This window comes from Eufriesea mexicana, unplaced genomic scaffold (genome assembly GCF_001483705.2).
Source record: "Eufriesea mexicana isolate 0111107269 unplaced genomic scaffold, ASM148370v2 scaffold4744748416, whole genome shotgun sequence".
Classification (NCBI taxonomy): Eukaryota; Metazoa; Arthropoda; class Insecta; order Hymenoptera; family Apidae; genus Eufriesea; species Eufriesea mexicana.
Genome location: NW_016907984.1, coordinates 63,352 through 81,315, shown reverse-complemented (window position 1 = coordinate 81,315; position 17,964 = coordinate 63,352). Strand labels below are relative to the sequence as shown.

Below are 17,964 nucleotides of genomic sequence, written 5' to 3'. Positions count from 1 at the left end.
AATTTGAACGGTACGCCACTATAGTGGTTTTCGTGGATATCATACTTTTGGACTATTAGTATTAGTATCCTGTGTTTAGTAGTATTATACTAGTATCATAGTATTAGTATCATAGTATTAGTACTAGTATTATAGTATTACTACTAGTATTATAGTATTAGTACTAATATTATAGTATTAGTACTAATATTATAGTATTAGTATCAGTATTATAGTATTACTACTAGTATTATAGTATTAGTACTACTATTGCAGTATTGGTATTAGTATTGTAGTATTAGTACTACTATTGCAGTATTAGTATTAGTACTATTATTATAGTATTAGTATTAGTATTATAGTGTTAGTACTAATACTAGTATGCGTACTACTATTATACGTACTAGTAAACATAGTATTATACGTTTCTTGCTTTATACCTCATTTATTTCGCCTAAACTACACTTCTCGTCGAGTCTCGTTGCGAATTTGTGTAGCATACAAAAGAAAAAATGATGTAAATGATATAATATCGGGGTACTTGCGTTTTTCCTATGAGATAAAATAGTGAACCTGCGCACCGTACCGAGAAGCTTAAAATGATTCGGAAATGTGAGCTTACACGTACTTCTTGAAAGTGATTTTTTGCCGTTCATTTGATTAACGAATGTCGATATTCAACAGCCGATCACACTATGCTTCCGGTTGATTAATGATAATCGAAGAAGCGATTAACAAGCTGCCGGTAAGTACCGTGTTGAGAATTATAATTGATAATCGAGTATGAGGTACTCGAACATTATTTCTACAGATTTTTCGAATAGACCGTAAGAAAGCGTAGAAATAATAATGTTACTTTGTCGCGAGTATTATAATAATTATAAACAATTTGCATAAATTATTCGACCTGTGATTGAAATATTAATGCGAATTTGAAGTCTCGCGATGATTAATTGGTATAGATGTCTCATTAAACATTTAGTCTTGGAGCACAGATTAACGCGGTGTTTCCATGCAAAGAGGCTCGGAGAGAAAAGGAGAGAAGCTACCTTCTAGATATCGCGTTCATGTACGCAGAAAGCAAAGTCACGAGAAGATAAATCTCGCTCTATCATGCAACTTTTTCCTCCGCCATTTCCTTCTCACCTCAATCAAACGAGAAGAGCAACCCGGTGACTCATCTCATTCCAGACAAAACATTCGGTAAAAATATTATCCTATCAAGTACTTTATCTTGCATTCAATTACTTTAAGTCGCACCCTACGAAAAGGAAGAAGGAAAAAAGAAAAATGGCGGAACGTCGTTATTATATTAATATTCATTATCCCTTCGTTTGCTATCTCTGTTTCTCACAGATGTCCAACGGTAACGAGTTTCTTCTGTATCATGCATCTCTGACGCTTATTAAATTCATTTCAAGTGTGCTTAACGTTCTATATTTTGTACTAAAGACACGTTTACTTTGTCAGTCGGGCTTGCGATATTATAGTCCAGTTCAATAGCTTTCGATGGAAATCCTGCGAATTATTTAAACGAAAAATAATGGTAATAATTATTTTTGTTGCTTTAGAGGTATTGCACTATCTTTGCTTTAGAATTTTAGTATTGCTTTTATTCCAAAATCTCACTATTTTTACTCCAAAATTTTAGCACTGCTGTTACTCCAAAATTTTAGCACTGCTGTTACTCCAAAATTTTAGCACTGCTGTTACTCCAAAATTTTAGCACTGCTATTACTCCAAAATTTTAGCACTGCTATTACTCCAAAATTTTAGCACTGCTATTACTCCAAAATTTTAGCACTGCTATTACTCCAAAATTTTAGCACTGCTATTACTCCAAAATTTTAGCACTGCTATTACTCCAAAATTCCACTACCTTTACTCCAAAATTCCACTACCTTTACTCCAAAATTCCACTACCTTTACTCCAAAATTCCACTACCTTTACTCCAAAATTCCACTACCTTTACTCCAAAATTCCACTACCTTTACTCCAAAATTCCACTACCTTTACTCCAAAATTCCACTACCTTTACTCCAAAATTCCACTACCTTTACTCCAAAATTTCACTACCTTTACTCCAAAATTTCACTACCTTTACTCCAAAATTTCACTACCTTTACTCCAAAATTTCACTACCTTTACTCCAAAATTTCACTACCTTTACTCCAAAATTTCACTATCTTTACTCCAAAAATTTCGCGCTACTTTCATTCCAAAATTTCACTATTTTCACTCCAAAATTTCGCTCTACTTTTATTCCAAAATTTCACTATTTTTACTCCGAAATACTGCGCTACTTTTATTCCAAAATTTCACTATTTTTACTCCGAAATACCGCGCTACTTTTATTCCAAAATTTCACTATCTTTACCCCAAAATTTCGCGATCTTTATCTCAAAATTTCGCGCTACTTTTGTTCCAAGATTTCACTATATTTACTCCAAAATTTCGTGCTACCCTTATTCCAAAATTTCACTACATTTACTCCAAAATTTCGTGCTACCCTTATTCCAAAATTTCACTATTTTTACTGCAAAGTTTTTAATTAGGAATAATTTGCAAACGTGGAACAGGTTTCGTTTAAATTCGTTTGGATTCATTTAGATTCATTTGGATTTAAACGCTTTGCCATTTTAGAAACGCAATTTAGCAATTGCTTGGAAGCGATCGATTAAGTTTTTTCAGTCGCAAAAAGCTACGAAATCTTAAATCATTCGGTAATCTTGAGAGATATGCTATAATACCTTTAGAGAGATAGACGTTTAACGCTATAGAAACTTGTGACTTGAGTCACGACAACCCTTATCTGATCTCCCTGATATGACGCAAGATAGAATTATTGCGACTTGGAGAAGGGTAATTGGATGTTCATCTACGCTTTTACTTAATTTCGCATGTATCAGTGTATCGAACGGACGTCTCGATCGATAAGCATTCCTACGTGAAATTCTACCTTAAATCGATCATTTTAAATCGCGGGCGACACGGGGATATCTCTTCGAGTAATTAGAAATCGAAACTCGTGTTTCTAGGACTGATAAATTAATTATCCAGGAATTCCTTCGTTTATCTTCTTATCGTGTCTCCAATAGAAAATTCGAGACGTCTGATCAAGATTTCTGTACGAGATCGAATCTCCCTCAAACGATCATTTAACGATGAATCTCGAATATCGCGCTAAAACATCAACGATCAAAATTCGAATATCTTCTTATCTGTTTTAAAATATAGAAATGCGAATTAATTAAAATTCTTTTTAAATTAGCATCTATCGATGCATCCCAAATTTTAAAACTACAACGTGAAAAATAATTGATAACTAAAATTCGAATTTCCTTTATTCCCTCCAAAATATAAAAATTCACGATGAATCTCAATTTTTAAAAATATCACTCAAGAATATCAACGATCACAATCCCAATATCTCTTTATCTGTCGCTAAATAAGAAAATGCGAATTAATTAAAACTCTTTTCAAGTTACCATCTAATTATACATTTCAAATTTTAAAACTACAATGCGGGAAATAGTAGATAACCAATATTCGAATCTCCTTTATTCCCTCCAAAATATAAAAATTCTTAATCTCCAGTAAATTAAAATTGACTCGAACAATCATCACCTAGGAACAGCTTTTAAAATTTCAAAATTTCAAAATTTCAAAATACAGCGCAAGAAGTACCCTTCCTTCTCCATCTTCTCCCCCAAATTAACCACCGATCCAATCCCAAACCTTTTATTCGCCAAAATATCAAAATATTAATCTCCCCGAAAATAATAAAATTTTTCTAACAAACAAGAGCTCCGATATAAAAGCGGACTTGGACGAGACGTCGAAGCCCGACTTAAAGCCAGTTTCAAGTGACGTGGATCGAGATTAAGAGAACGTAAAAGAGAAAGAAAAAAAGGAAGGAAAAAAATGGAGAAATGATTCGTTGTACTTGGTTTAGGCAGATAACTCGAGACCGGCTAATGGCGAACAATCGGTACGTAAGGAGATAAAAGAAAGGTTGTTGACTCGGCCGATCGGTGATGCATCGTCGATGGAATGTTTCTCGAGGTGAAAAAATAATGGCGTGGTCGTGGTGCGATAACCTAAGTTGCAGTTTATCGGCGTGTCGTGCAATTAGTTTTCGATCGACAGTTGATTAAGTAACTTCATGGACGGAGCGTTCGTACGAACAATACGAACATTTTCACCGCGAATTTTTTTCTTTCTTTTCCCGTTTTTCTTTTTCCACTTCGTTCATTTACGATTCGTATGGAAAGGGAAATCGGTATGTCGATATCATTCGCGATCGAATGACCGAATGTATCGAATGGTGGATTATGTCGCGGGATGGTGAAAGTATGAATTTTTAGCGGTTCATATTTGACACGGATGATAAATGACGGAATAAATATATTTTTGCAGGGAAATAAGAATGTTTAAGAGTCTTATTTCGCTCGGAGTATGTTCTTTATTCACCACGTGTTGTGCTTAAGCCATTTTTGTTCGCCACTCGTTATTACCACTTTGCAGTTTCTTTGTATTTTATCTGTTCGTTAATCTTTGGAGATTATTAAGGATGATAAGGGGGCTCAGAGAGTATTAAGTGTTATACAAACATCGGTAAGATCATAAGTATTACATTGTTTTATGAATTTTATTTTGTCGCGTTATAAAGATGTAGATCGTTCGTTTCAGATTAATAACTTTGGTAATAATTCGGATAGTAATCTGTTAACAGTGGATGGCTTGTATGTTGCGAACGGCGCGAAGAAAATTTAGCAACTCTAAATGGACGTATGTTAATTTCTAACGGGAGCTTGGCAAGAAGCTTAGATACTTTGATATTACAGTGTTTCGAGTAAAGTAAGTTTTAGTAGGATAATTAAGTTTTCCTAGATTCCTAAATTTTTTAATTATCGGACTCTGGAGTTCTTAAATCCTCAAATTTCCAAATTTTTTAATTTTGGAATCCTTAAGTTCCTAAATTCTCAAATTCTCGAACTCTCAATTTCCAAATTCTCAAATTTTTAAATCCTTAAATTTCTAAATTTTCAGATTCTCGAACTTTCAAAGTTCCAAATTCTCAAATTTTTAAATTCCCAAATGCTCGAACTCTCGCGCTATTAAATTCCCAAATTCCTAAATTCCTAAATTTCTAAGTCCTTAAATTCCTATATTCCTATATTCCTAAATTCCTAAATTTCTAAGTCCTTAAATTCCTAAATTCCTAAGTCTCTAAATTCTTAAATTCCTAGATTCCTAGATTTCTATATTTCTAGATTCCTAAAGTCCTTAAGTCCTAAATTCCTAAATTCCTAAGTTCCTAAATTCCTAAATTCCTAAATTCCCAAATTTCCAAATTCCTAAATACCTAAATACCTAAATTCCCAAATTCCCAAATTCTCGAACATTCAATTCTCAAATTTTTAAATCCCCAAGTTCCCAAATTTCCAAATTTCTAAATTCTTCCACATTCAAATTTTCAAATTCCGAAATTTTAAAATTTCGAAATTCCCTAATTCTCAAATTTCCATACTTACTAAATAAAAATTGTTCTCCGACGAATGAAATACTTGTGATAGCTGTTATAACTTGGCAATTTCGGATCATGGGAAGCTGTAAATGGGAAAGCAAGAAAGAAATCGATTCCCCGTTAATAAACATTTTTAACAGAATCAATTCAACGCGAGCCATAAAAGATGGTCTATTTGTAGCGAAGTAACCCAACCTTCCATTGAAGATGTAATTGATTTATGTCTCATGAATTCTCGGTTGCCTCATCTATTCCGGTTGAAGCGTAAAAATAGCGCGAGCATGCAACTTTCTAAAATGTTTTCCAGACACGCTGTACATTATATGTTTACTAGTCGTGACTGTCAACAGTTGCAAAATTTAAACAATACCTTTACTTTGAAATCCTCTTAACAATCCCTCGAGGCGTCTCCCATAAATCTCCGCCACCTCCGCTATTTTCTACGATACTCTATGTAAACTCGTACTCCATCCAATAAAATCTATGCTTTCAGTCGATATTCCACCATACGTACATTTGTACACTTCAATTTCGTAATTGAACTCTATCCTTATCAAATATAACAAACGTCAAAAAACTATTAAAAGATACTACAAAATTCCTACGTTTTCATTCCCTCTATTCCAAAACTAAATCACTCCAAAAATACTATTTTAATTAGCATCGTTCACAAACGATCTCGTTTTGTAAATAATCTCATTAAAAAAATCTTAATTTCTACAATTCAATTCCAAAATCTTCCAGGTACCTTCCTAAAATTTTTAGAAAATATTCTACTGTTAATTCCGATTAACAGAATATATAAATAATCTCGTCCAAATTTCCACAATTTAATTGCCAAATTTTTCTACACCTTTCTAAAATTCCTGAAATTTTTATTCCACTCTTAATTATGATTCACAGCATACATAAACGATCTCGTTTTAAAAATAATCCCATGTATAAAAAATCCCATAATATTTAAAAATAATTTTTATTTAACCTCTCAATCAACACCACCTACGAATAATCCCGTTTAAAACACAACCCGGTTAACTCTAAACCTATCACGGTCAAACGACCGGAGAACGAAGAATCGGTATAATCTTTAAAAAAAAAATAGAAAGACATAGATTGCACATATATTGAAAAAAAAAAAAATCGCAAAGAAAAGTTTTCAAATCGATCATCTAGACCCTCCCAAGTTGAACGACGATACAAGGAAACCAGAACAAAGGCTAAATATCGAAAGAAAAATCTCGAAGACTTATTGACTACACGAGCCAATAACCTCGAACGCGGAATTTTGAAGGTGTGTTTTGAAAATGGTCATCCAAGCCATAGTAAGTCGAGCGTTGAACAGCGTGACGACGGAACCAAAACACGCCATGACCGTAGTAAGCCAACACAGTCTCGCGTCTGCCCGCGGCGTGTACATATCTCCATTGTTCGCCGAAAGCGGAGAAATTGTGCGCAGAACGTCTCCGAAACTGTCTCAGTCACGTAACAGCCAGCGATTCTATTTCCTGCTACCTCTGAAAACACCTGGAAATATCGACTGCGTAGAGGACGAGGCGCAAAGGCGAAGCACTCGGTCAGGTAATGCGAAACGGTGAAGGGAGAGTATTTTCTGAGCGGAGTGGCCCACGCGTAAATATATATCGTCGCCCCACACGTAATTTGTTGCTAATCAATTAGAGCAGGATCTCGGCGTTGATTGGCTGGCCTTCTTGTAGGAGTGACGACGATAAATCTGTCACGATGAATTGCGAGGCTGCCCTAGACGCGGGTCAAGTAGTCACGATTTAGACTGTGCCGGTGAATAATCGGTCGGAAACGAAACGCTGCTCTTACAATAGCCGATTGTGGGATCCGTGGACTGTGCGAGGACACGGAGAACAATCGTGCGAGACACCGTGTGGCACGCGTGTGCCATCGATTGCTCGATACGGCTCGATTCGACTCGATTCGACACAGGTAATCCGCGATCGAGTCCCTGCTTGCTTCTTAGAGTCGCGCCCGTAATTGCTTTCCAAGCCGGATTGATTTACGCTGATGTTCTTATCGGTTGCGATCGTCATGCCACAGTGTGAAGTTCTATGATTCGTCGGTGAAAATTAGCAGGGATGAATATGGTAATTGTCGGTAGTGATAATCGCGAATCCACGCGGGTCAGTCCGGTCTTGACGCGCTCGCCTAGCGTTTCCTCGTTGACGATGTTGGATTCGGGAAATGGAGGTGTCTTGCCATTTTCTGGGTGGTCAACGATGCAGAATCGAGTGGTAAGTCATTACGGGACGATTTATTCGCTCCATGTGTTATCTGTCTATTAGGTGTTTAGGGTAGGATGTTACACTGATTGGTCTTAGATGTAATCTGGTTAGATGTTTCTTTGTGTCAATTTCTTAGATGCATAAAGAATAGCGATTGTTAGGAAATTAATATATATAATTTTGACGTCTGTTTGATATTTGGATGGAAAAGTGAGCCCTGTATCTCTTGACAGTTTCTTGGGTATCGTGAGGATATCCATTGTCAGGAAATTAAAATACAGATTCTTTATTTATTCGATATTTAGATGGGAGAGTGTCTCTCTGTTTTTCTATGACAGTTTCTTGGGTAGCCTGAGGATATTGATTATTAGGGAATTAAAATAAATAATTTTAGCGTATCTGAAGGGTGTCTGTTTGATATTTAGATGGAAAGATGACCCTTATATCTCTTTGACAGTTTCTTGGGTATCGTGAGGATATCCATTGTCAAGGAATTAAAACACAAATTCTTTATTTATTCGACATTTACACGAAAAAGTGTCCCTCTGTTTTTCTATGACAGATTCTTGGGTAGCCTGAGGATATCGATTATTAGGAAATTAAAATAAATTATTTTTACGTGTCTGAAAGGTGTCTGTGTGACATTTAGAGACAGAGAAGAGTGGTTTTCCTATTTCCTTTTAGATCCGATGCTTCTTTTTTGACAGTTCTTTATGTTTTGTGAATATCAATTGTCAAAGAATTGAAATATAAATTCTATATTTGTTCAATATATCCACGTTTCTTTTTGACAATTTCTTAGATATTCCGAGGATATTGATTGTCAAATCCAAGTAATTAAAATAAATAATTTTGCAGGACAAATCTTTTAATTCTATACATAGGGTGCCTATTTGATATTTAGAGGGAAGAAACGAATTGAAATATAAATCCTCTATTTATTCTACATTTAGATTGAAGAGTGTCCTTCTGTTTCTCTTTGGCAGTTTCTTGGGTATTTCGAGAATACCTATTGTTAAAGAATGAAAATAAAACTTCGCGGATTTATCATCTGTTTTTAAAAAACTCGTATCTTCGAACTTACCTCAACAAGATATTCTTCTTTCAAATTATGTCATATCTCTATAGCTTCCAAGTGGTATTTAAGTCAGGAAATCAACAAAAATTACTCGTTTGCTTATCATGCTTTTTGTTCTCCAATTTTCTTCCTATCGTACAAAACATAATTGCATTTTGGACGTTTTTTGAACGAAAATTATTCCAAACGAAGATTCATTTCCTTTCCATCTATAATGAGAACACTTAGGAAGAACATTTACTAAGATTCTTTTGTTAGATTAACGCAGTATCGATGTTTTCGCCATATGCGGCGTTTGATCCGCTTAATTGACAGAATAAAGGAAAAGGAGTGGAAGTAAACAAGTCGACCTTGTTTAAATATCTGTTTCCACAATTACCAAGGTGTCGTGGCTTAAACCTTCGGTGTGAACTTCGATCATAATTTTTCTGTCTTCGAGATATCTCAAAGGTCGTCGTAGTATTATATTAATATCTCAGCTTGACAGCAGGAAGTTTCCACGTTACATTCTGTATGAAAAGCAAATGTCTATTCTCTTTAAAAAAGAGAAATGATTACTAGGCTTATCTCGGATGATTAACACACACATAAAGCATAAATCGAGTACGATAATTAAAAAGAAAAAGCCGAGTGAGCATTAGTTAATTAACTTATCGTTATCATAGAAAACGACATTCTTTCGTTCAAAAGTAACAACACCACTGGCCAAACAAAATATTTTCTTACATCATATTTACCGTCTAGACGTGATCTGGTTATTTTTCATCACTTCGTTGCACCGTTGTGTAACCGCTTTACGTTTCTCAAAAGCCGCGATCTCTGATTAAATCCACTTTACTGATCTTCCTCAACTCGGAGCTACTTCTTATTTACCCGTTCCATTTAGCTTCCGCGAATCCATTCCTCCCGATTGCGAAATCGGAAACCCACGCTATCGCAGATTTATATCAGCGCAATAACATTCGGAGACTTAATTACGATTCGCTAGCCCTATACATTTTGCTGTTCCACGAACGATCTCCAAGGACTTGGCGATCGACGAGCACAAAAAGGACTTGGCCTGAGCCAATGGTAATAGTTCAGCACACCAGCTCGCTGCGCGATGATAATCGCACTTTACGACCCTGCCCTGCGCTCCTAGTGCAAATCGAGACTATTAATTAATGGACCGCGCGTTCGTATCAGCAAATGGTCTATTCGTTTCTAATGAAGGAAAACTGATTAATAGTGCGACGTACGTGTTAGACGATAAACCCGGATCACCGTAATCGCTGTTTTAATGACGGTCGCACTCCGTTAGCGCCATACTGTGTAGTTTGTAGTCTCGGAGATCGCATCGAGGGTTGCTAATTTTATTTTCTAGCACGATGTCCTTAACGCTGGAATTAGCATCCTGTAAATGTGTGTGCGGAACGCATTACACGGATATGCTAATTATCAAGGGCGTGTGACGAAAGTCTGAATAGGTAGACATAATTAGGCTTACGATGTGGATATGATCTACTATTAATTTGTAATTTGTGAAAAATACATTTGCATTATCCGCATATTTTCAGGAATTTCATAGAATTAGGGTTAAAGAAGCATTTTCTATTTGGAAAATTAAGGTTACATTAAAGGAATCAAATATTTCTATGTTTTTCTTTTCAAATTGCTGAATGAAGTTGGAAAATGCTATCAGAAGGACTTATTTTTGGTATTGGTACTTGATAAATGATAGACGTCTCGAATATTTTATCGGAGTATCTGGAATTTATAATAGCAAAAGAAATTTATTGAAATTAAAAAGAAACTGGAATTTATAGTCCATTCTAATCCCAAAAAGAAAGTCAGTGTTAGAATTACCTGTAGTAGACGCTACTTTCATGTACGAAATTTAATACCTGGCATACAGGCAGTCGTAACTGAAGATCTAATAAATCACGAGAATTTCTATTAGTATTTCTACTCAAGAAATAGTAAACGTTTTATTTAACGAGTATAGAATTCTAAATATTGCTTCAAAAAATTTACGCTGTATGGTGGAAACAGAGCTTCATGGAAACCAGTAAGAAATACAAAAATTTGGAATCCATTCTAATGTCACAAAAGAATAGGAAAAAAGAGAACTCAAAATTGAAACTATGCGAACGATACACTACTTTCTAATTACCAAGCGTGCATGCTCCGTTTTACAGTCTTGAACTCTGATAAACGATACGTAAAACGAGAAACGTTCACATAATAACAAGCATCCATTAATTAAAAGAGAAACATCTGATACGAAAAGCATAAAAACCCTCAGCAGGGTTAACATGAAATAAATTATTGTTAATAACAACACCTTGTATGTTTCGTATGCATTATTCAAGAATGCTCGTTACTTAAATATAGTATTGGAATAGCGTGAGCAGTAATAGCATCAGGTAAAAACAATATAAATATATATATATATAAGTATATATATATACTTATGACTAAACGGATGTGGTTTAATTGTTCACCCCGGTTCTGGGACTAGTCTGACGAACCCTAGGGTCCTGGAAAACCTATTCCAGAAAAGGGAAACCTAAATGAGTATTCTCAGATGTCCTAAAACAGAGTCTCATAGAGTCCAAGCTTATATCACATCGTTCATTCTGACAATCAAAATTAACACTAGGTTTGGGCTAGGTTAGGTTAGGCTTAGATTCCCAGATATCCCCAGAACAGAGTCTCGTAGGGTCCAAGCCTATATCACATCCTTCATTCCGCCAATCATAATTAACACTAACTTCACAGTACGCGTCATTCTTACATTTATTAAAATTGTATACATTTAAATAAAAATAGTCTTTACAAATATTACAAATTTTATATAAATATACATCCCGTAGTTTCAGTATTTATATGTCAATAGTGTATAATTATGTTGATGTTTAAGTCGTTTTTTAAGAAAATATCTGACTTACAATTAGTTCATCCCTTAAATTGACGTCTGTCGATAGATATGGGTCCACAAGAAATGTTCGTAAACCTAGTGTCAATAAATTATTTAACCCCTTGACTACTGTGGGTGCCTATGGGCGCTTAGGAATTTTGCGTTTGTAACACAAAGGTTGTCTATAGACGTTCGACGTAGTTTGGCTTTCTGACACGGAGGGCGCTTGTTTTCACAAAAATGGCGCACATCGTAACTCAATTCCTGTCGTATGGTACGGCCACTACGTATCAAAATCTGCCGTAGTCAAGGGATTAATTATCCACCCTCCACGTGCGCGAAGACGAATTTTCCACGAATCCGTTCGAGCGTGTCTTTCACGCTCCGAGACTCCCTTGAAAACGGATAAGGCGCGCGGATATTCCACTATCCCGTCGTTTATCATCTTCCACGCTCCCGGCTTAATTATTCGCTAATCACGCGAGGCCGCCGATAAATTCCGCCGAGAATGTGTCCAGCGTCGGACGTAAGCCGTTTTTATATCTCGCGGTCTCGTTCCACCCAGGTGCAACGTTCTGGAATCGCGTGGGCACGTATGCGCGCGCAGCCAGTCCTACGCACGTCTAAATGAACGGTTGGCTGGCCTGTTCACAGGAAACCGACGATTACCGGCGCGTGTTCGTGTAACGGATCGCTGAAAATCGCTTCCGAATCGATCACCGAAGACGCCGCCTTTGACCGTCGAATATTTATCAATCGTGACAGCGGTTCGAATCAGTGTCGGTGGTAGTGATTTAAGAATACGTTGCGAAGAAATATCTTTCGTGCGCGTTTCTAGGTGAATAAGGTTTTATGGTAGAGAGCGGCTGCGCGCTGGTTGATTTAAGGACGCGCTGTCCGGGAACGTTGGTTAGGAAAGAGGTTAGGTTTTAGGTTTAGGGAAATGAATTCCGCTGTCGGTGCTGCTTCGCTGTAATGATTTATGAAGTACGTTTGTACTTAGTGGTACAAAGCGACGATCGAAAAATTGCTTTAATGCAGGGAAATGGTATATAGGGGAATAACTTGTGATACTAGAGTCGGTTCGTGGTAATAGTTTAAGAACACGGTACAAAGGAGGCTGATTATCGAGAAATAACTTTTGATATCGGTGTTGGTTCGTGGTAATGATTTGAGGATGTAGTATGGGGAATAATTTCAGTGAAAGAATGTCGTTTTTTAGAGCAACTGTTTTTCATGCCAGCATTAGTAGCGTGATATCTTTTAAGAGCAGGTTGTTGAAGGATATTTTCTGTAAGTAGAAAAAATATACATCGGTGTAATGGGGGATATAGTGGATAAGAGTATCGTTTAGGAGCTTCGATATTATTTGTATAATATAATATTGAATTCGCCGGTCGTTTCTTTATTTTAGACTTTATTCGAACTATATTCATAATGTTGATAGATTGCAAATTTATGTTGAAACATGGTCATTAAAAACACGTAGTGTAATTTGGACAGTTTTCGTTCAAACTTCGATATTATTTCTATAATATAATATTGAATTCATGGGTTATATTTTAATTCGGAATTTTATTCGAACGAAATGCAGAATATATGCGGAGATTCCAAATTTATATTCAATAACTTTACATTAGAATATCTATCAGTTTCAAGATCTAATTTAACAATACACGAGGTTAATTAGAATAGTCTTCGTCCAAATTTCGATATTATTTCTATAATATATTATTGAATTCACGGATAATATGACATTCCAAATTTTATTCGAACTAAATTCAGAATATATTACAGATAATTCCAAATTTTCATTCGACGATTGTCGGGATATGTCCACTGAAAAATCTTCCAATTTCAAATCTAATTTAACAAAGCACGAGGTTAATTTGAATAGTCTTCGTCAAAATTTCGATATTATTTCTATAATATATTATTGAATTCATAGATCATTTGTTATTCGAAATTTTATTTCTCCAAAATTTCACTACCTTTACTCCAAAATTTCACTACCTTTACTCCAAAATTTCACTATCTTTACTCCAAAAATTTCGCGCTACTTTCATTCCAAAATTTCACTATTTTCACTCCAAAATTTCGCTCTACTTTTATTCCAAAATTTCACTATTTTTACTCCGAAATACTGCGCTACTTTTATTCCAAAATTTCACTATTTTTACTCCGAAATACCGCGCTACTTTTATTCCAAAATTTCACTATCTTTACCCCAAAATTTCGCGATCTTTATCTCAAAATTTCGCGCTACTTTTGTTCCAAGATTTCACTATATTTACTCCAAAATTTCGTGCTACCCTTATTCCAAAATTTCACTACATTTACTCCAAAATTTCGTGCTACCCTTATTCCAAAATTTCACTATTTTTACTGCAAAGTTTTTAATTAGGAATAATTTGCAAACGTGGAACAGGTTTCGTTTAAATTCGTTTGGATTCATTTAGATTCATTTGGATTTAAACGCTTTGCCATTTTAGAAACGCAATTTAGCAATTGCTTGGAAGCGATCGATTAAGTTTTTTCAGTCGCAAAAAGCTACGAAATCTTAAATCATTCGGTAATCTTGAGAGATATGCTATAATACCTTTAGAGAGATAGACGTTTAACGCTATAGAAACTTGTGACTTGAGTCACGACAACCCTTATCTGATCTCCCTGATATGACGCAAGATAGAATTATTGCGACTTGGAGAAGGGTAATTGGATGTTCATCTACGCTTTTACTTAATTTCGCATGTATCAGTGTATCGAACGGACGTCTCGATCGATAAGCATTCCTACGTGAAATTCTACCTTAAATCGATCATTTTAAATCGCGGGCGACAGGGGGATATCTCTTCGAGTAATTAGAAATCGAAACTCGTGTTTCTAGGACTGATAAATTAATTATCCACGAATTCCTTCGTTTATCTTCTTATCGTGTCTCCAATAGAAAATTCGAGACGTCTGATCAAGATTTCTGTACGAGATCGAATCTCCCTCAAACGATCATTTAACGATGAATCTCGAATATCGCGCTAAAACATCAACGATCAAAATTCGAATATCTTCTTATCTGTTTTAAAATATAGAAATGCGAATTAATTAAAATTCTTTTTAAATTAGCATCTATCGATGCATCCCAAATTTTAAAACTACAACGTGAAAAATAATTGATAACTAAAATTCGAATTTCCTTTATTCCCTCCAAAATATAAAAATTCACGATGAATCTCAATTTTTAAAAATATCACTCAAGAATATCAACGATCACAATCCCAATATCTCTTTATCTGTCGCTAAATAAGAAAATGCGAATTAATTAAAACTCTTTTCAAGTTACCATCTAATTATACATTTCAAATTTTAAAACTACAATGCGGGAAATAGTAGATAACCAATATTCGAATCTCCTTTATTCCCTCCAAAATATAAAAATTCTTAATCTCCAGTAAATTTGGGTTATATTTTAATTCGGAATTTTATTCGAACGAAATGCAGAATATATGCGGAGATTCCAAATTTATATTCAATAACTTTACATTAGAATATCTATCAGTTTCAAGATCTAATTTAACAATACACGAGGTTAATTAGAATAGTCTTCGTCCAAATTTCGATATTATTTCTATAATATATTATTGAATTCACGGATAATATGACATTCCAAATTTTATTCGAACTAAATTCAGAATATATTACAGATAATTCCAAATTTTCATTCGACGATTGTCGGGATATGTCCACTGAAAAATCTTCCAATTTCAAATCTAATTTAACAAAGCACGAGGTTAATTTGAATAGTCTTCGTCAAAATTTCGATATTATTTCTATAATATATTATTGAATTCATAGATCATTTGTTATTCGAAATTTTATTCGCACTAAATGCAGAATATATTATAGAAAATTCCAAATTTTCGTTCGACGATTGTCGGGACATATCCACTGAAAAATCTTCCAATTTTAAATCTAATTTAACAAAGCACGAGGTTAATTTGAATAGTCTTCGTCCAAATTTCGATATTATGTCTATAATAAATTATTGAATTCACGGGGCGTTTGTTATTCGAAATTTTATTTGAATTAAATTCAGAATACATTGTAGAGAGATTGCAAATTTTCGTTCAACGATTGTCGAGATATGTTCATTGAAAAATCTTCCAGTTTCAAGATGTAGTTTAGCGAAGCACTCAGTCTAATTTGGACAGTGACGCTGTTATGTAGAACGGCACAGAGATCCTTTGAAGAACGCGAGGAATGTAAATGTAAAGTGTTTCGAACAGTGCAGATGTGTTTTGAAGTTCGAAACTGACGATCATGGTGAACTAAAATAGGTTTGCATACTTATCTCTCGCTTGTGCGGCACGCTTCGACATTGTTGCTTGGACATTTTTATAGTAGACAATGAGAAGAGGCGTCTTCGAATATTACAAAGAATGAGTAGAGAATGCAAATGCGGAGTGTTTGAAACCGTGCAGGCGGGCTTTAAAGTTCAAAGGTTCCGGAGCATACTCGATCTTATGTTATTCATTTCTCGTCCCGGGGATGCAACTTTGTTTCAATATCGATTGTTTGCTGCTTTGCGCGATATTCTTCTCGATTCGAATGAAAATTCAAATTGGATTCGATACCGATCTACTTGATGATATAGTACAGACTAAAATAGAACATTATACACGAATGAATTGCAGAATATTTATCTTGGAAGCGAGTAATAAGAGGGTACAAATATTCTTATTTAAGTAATTCATTCGCTTTCAGTGACGTATATATTATTAACACTATACCTATCATGATCTAAATGAGCAATTCCAAATTTTCATTAAACATTCCGGACTCAACGTTATCGCTTTGATTATTTGTTTCCACGATTTTTCTTCCTATATGCATATAAATTAATTTTACATTTTTCCTTTCACATTTTTTTTTAAGAATCTTTTTTTATTTTTTCACCTTCCGGTCATTTCGCCAGTCGTGGTAGGTTTAGTGTTAATTAATTTTGGAATTTTATTATTAAGATTAGAATTATATTTTAGATAAAGGAAATATAAAATTGAAATTTTGTTTCAAATAGGATTGATATCAAAATTATTTTTAGTCCTATATTTATCACGATTGATCGAATGACTGGTGGATGAGAAAATGATAGGAGAAAACCTAAAATAAAAATTAAACAAGACGAGTTATCGAGGAATCGAATTAATTTTAATTAAATTCCGAATTTTCTTCTTAAAAGTTTGAAAATGGTCATTTAGTTCCCGATAGGTGTAGAAGCTATACATTTGAAAATTCCTAAAGCTGTTTGCAAATTTTTAATAATTCCTTCTGACTTTTACCGCTTTTTGAATTTCTCTAACAGGTTTCGTGGGTCTTTAAACGTCAATATGTAATGTATTACGCAGAAGCTTCCATTTCTGTGTATTTTACATTCTACTGTTTCGATATTCTTGGTACATTTCAAAATATGCAAGGGACAGGGAAATTTATTTCGGTTGTGCTAAAAATCTGCGAACGTTTGGCTGGGAACAAGCGCGCTAATGCACCAGACAGCGATCGTTATTGGCTTCCTTCGGTTAGATTGGAGTCATTATCGTACTCGTACACAGAAACACAATTATTGCCGCCTATATTTGGCATAGAATAGCAATGCACGCGCGGAGAATATTAAATTTTAAAAACGGAATCCCTGGTATCGTGAAGTTATTGCGGGTAATTGATCGTACCGTTATTGGACATCACGCGAGGGAAGAAAAAAAAGGGAAAAGATAAGGAAATGGCGGAAAAATTTCGCATTCGAATATTCAAATTACAGCGAACGCCTCGAGTTCTTCATCACTGTAATTTACACCGTATCGTAACGCAAACTCAACATCCCGTGGTTTCTCTTCGTCCTACGAATTACTCAATTATTGTCAGGTACGCACGACCTGGCTCGTTTTGTGATACTTAATCAATTTTAGACAGCGAATTTCACGACGAAATTCAATAATCCGATAATGTATTATTCCTGTAAAATTACTATAATATATATTTCTGAGTAAATCATTTTCATAGATAAAGTAATTTCTCTCTAAATATATTTAAATTATATTATAAATATAATTTCAATATATTTAGGGAGAAATTCAAATTATATTATGAATATTATTTATATAATTATATTATAATATTATGAATATAATTTGAATATATTTATGGAGAAATTACTTTATCTATGAAGATGATTTA

General features: G+C 34.7%; 1 protein-coding gene across 3 annotated transcripts in view; it reads left to right on the top strand.

Moving 5' to 3' along the window:
• The window catches only part of Gbs-76A (Glycogen binding subunit 76A), a 132,784-nt gene that overhangs the window by 94,578 nt on the left and 20,242 nt on the right, over window positions 1-17,964 (top strand). Inside the window, exon 1 of one of the 3 annotated variants that reach the window (XM_017906361.1) lies at window positions 7,287-7,771. The exons of the other annotated variants lie outside the window; for them this stretch is intronic. Coding sequence (XP_017761850.1) covers window positions 7,616-7,771 — 156 coding nt within the window. The 5' untranslated portion in view covers window positions 7,287-7,615. Of the gene's footprint in view, window positions 1-7,286; window positions 7,772-17,964 lie in introns of those variants that run through there. 3 annotated transcript variants of the gene reach the window in all.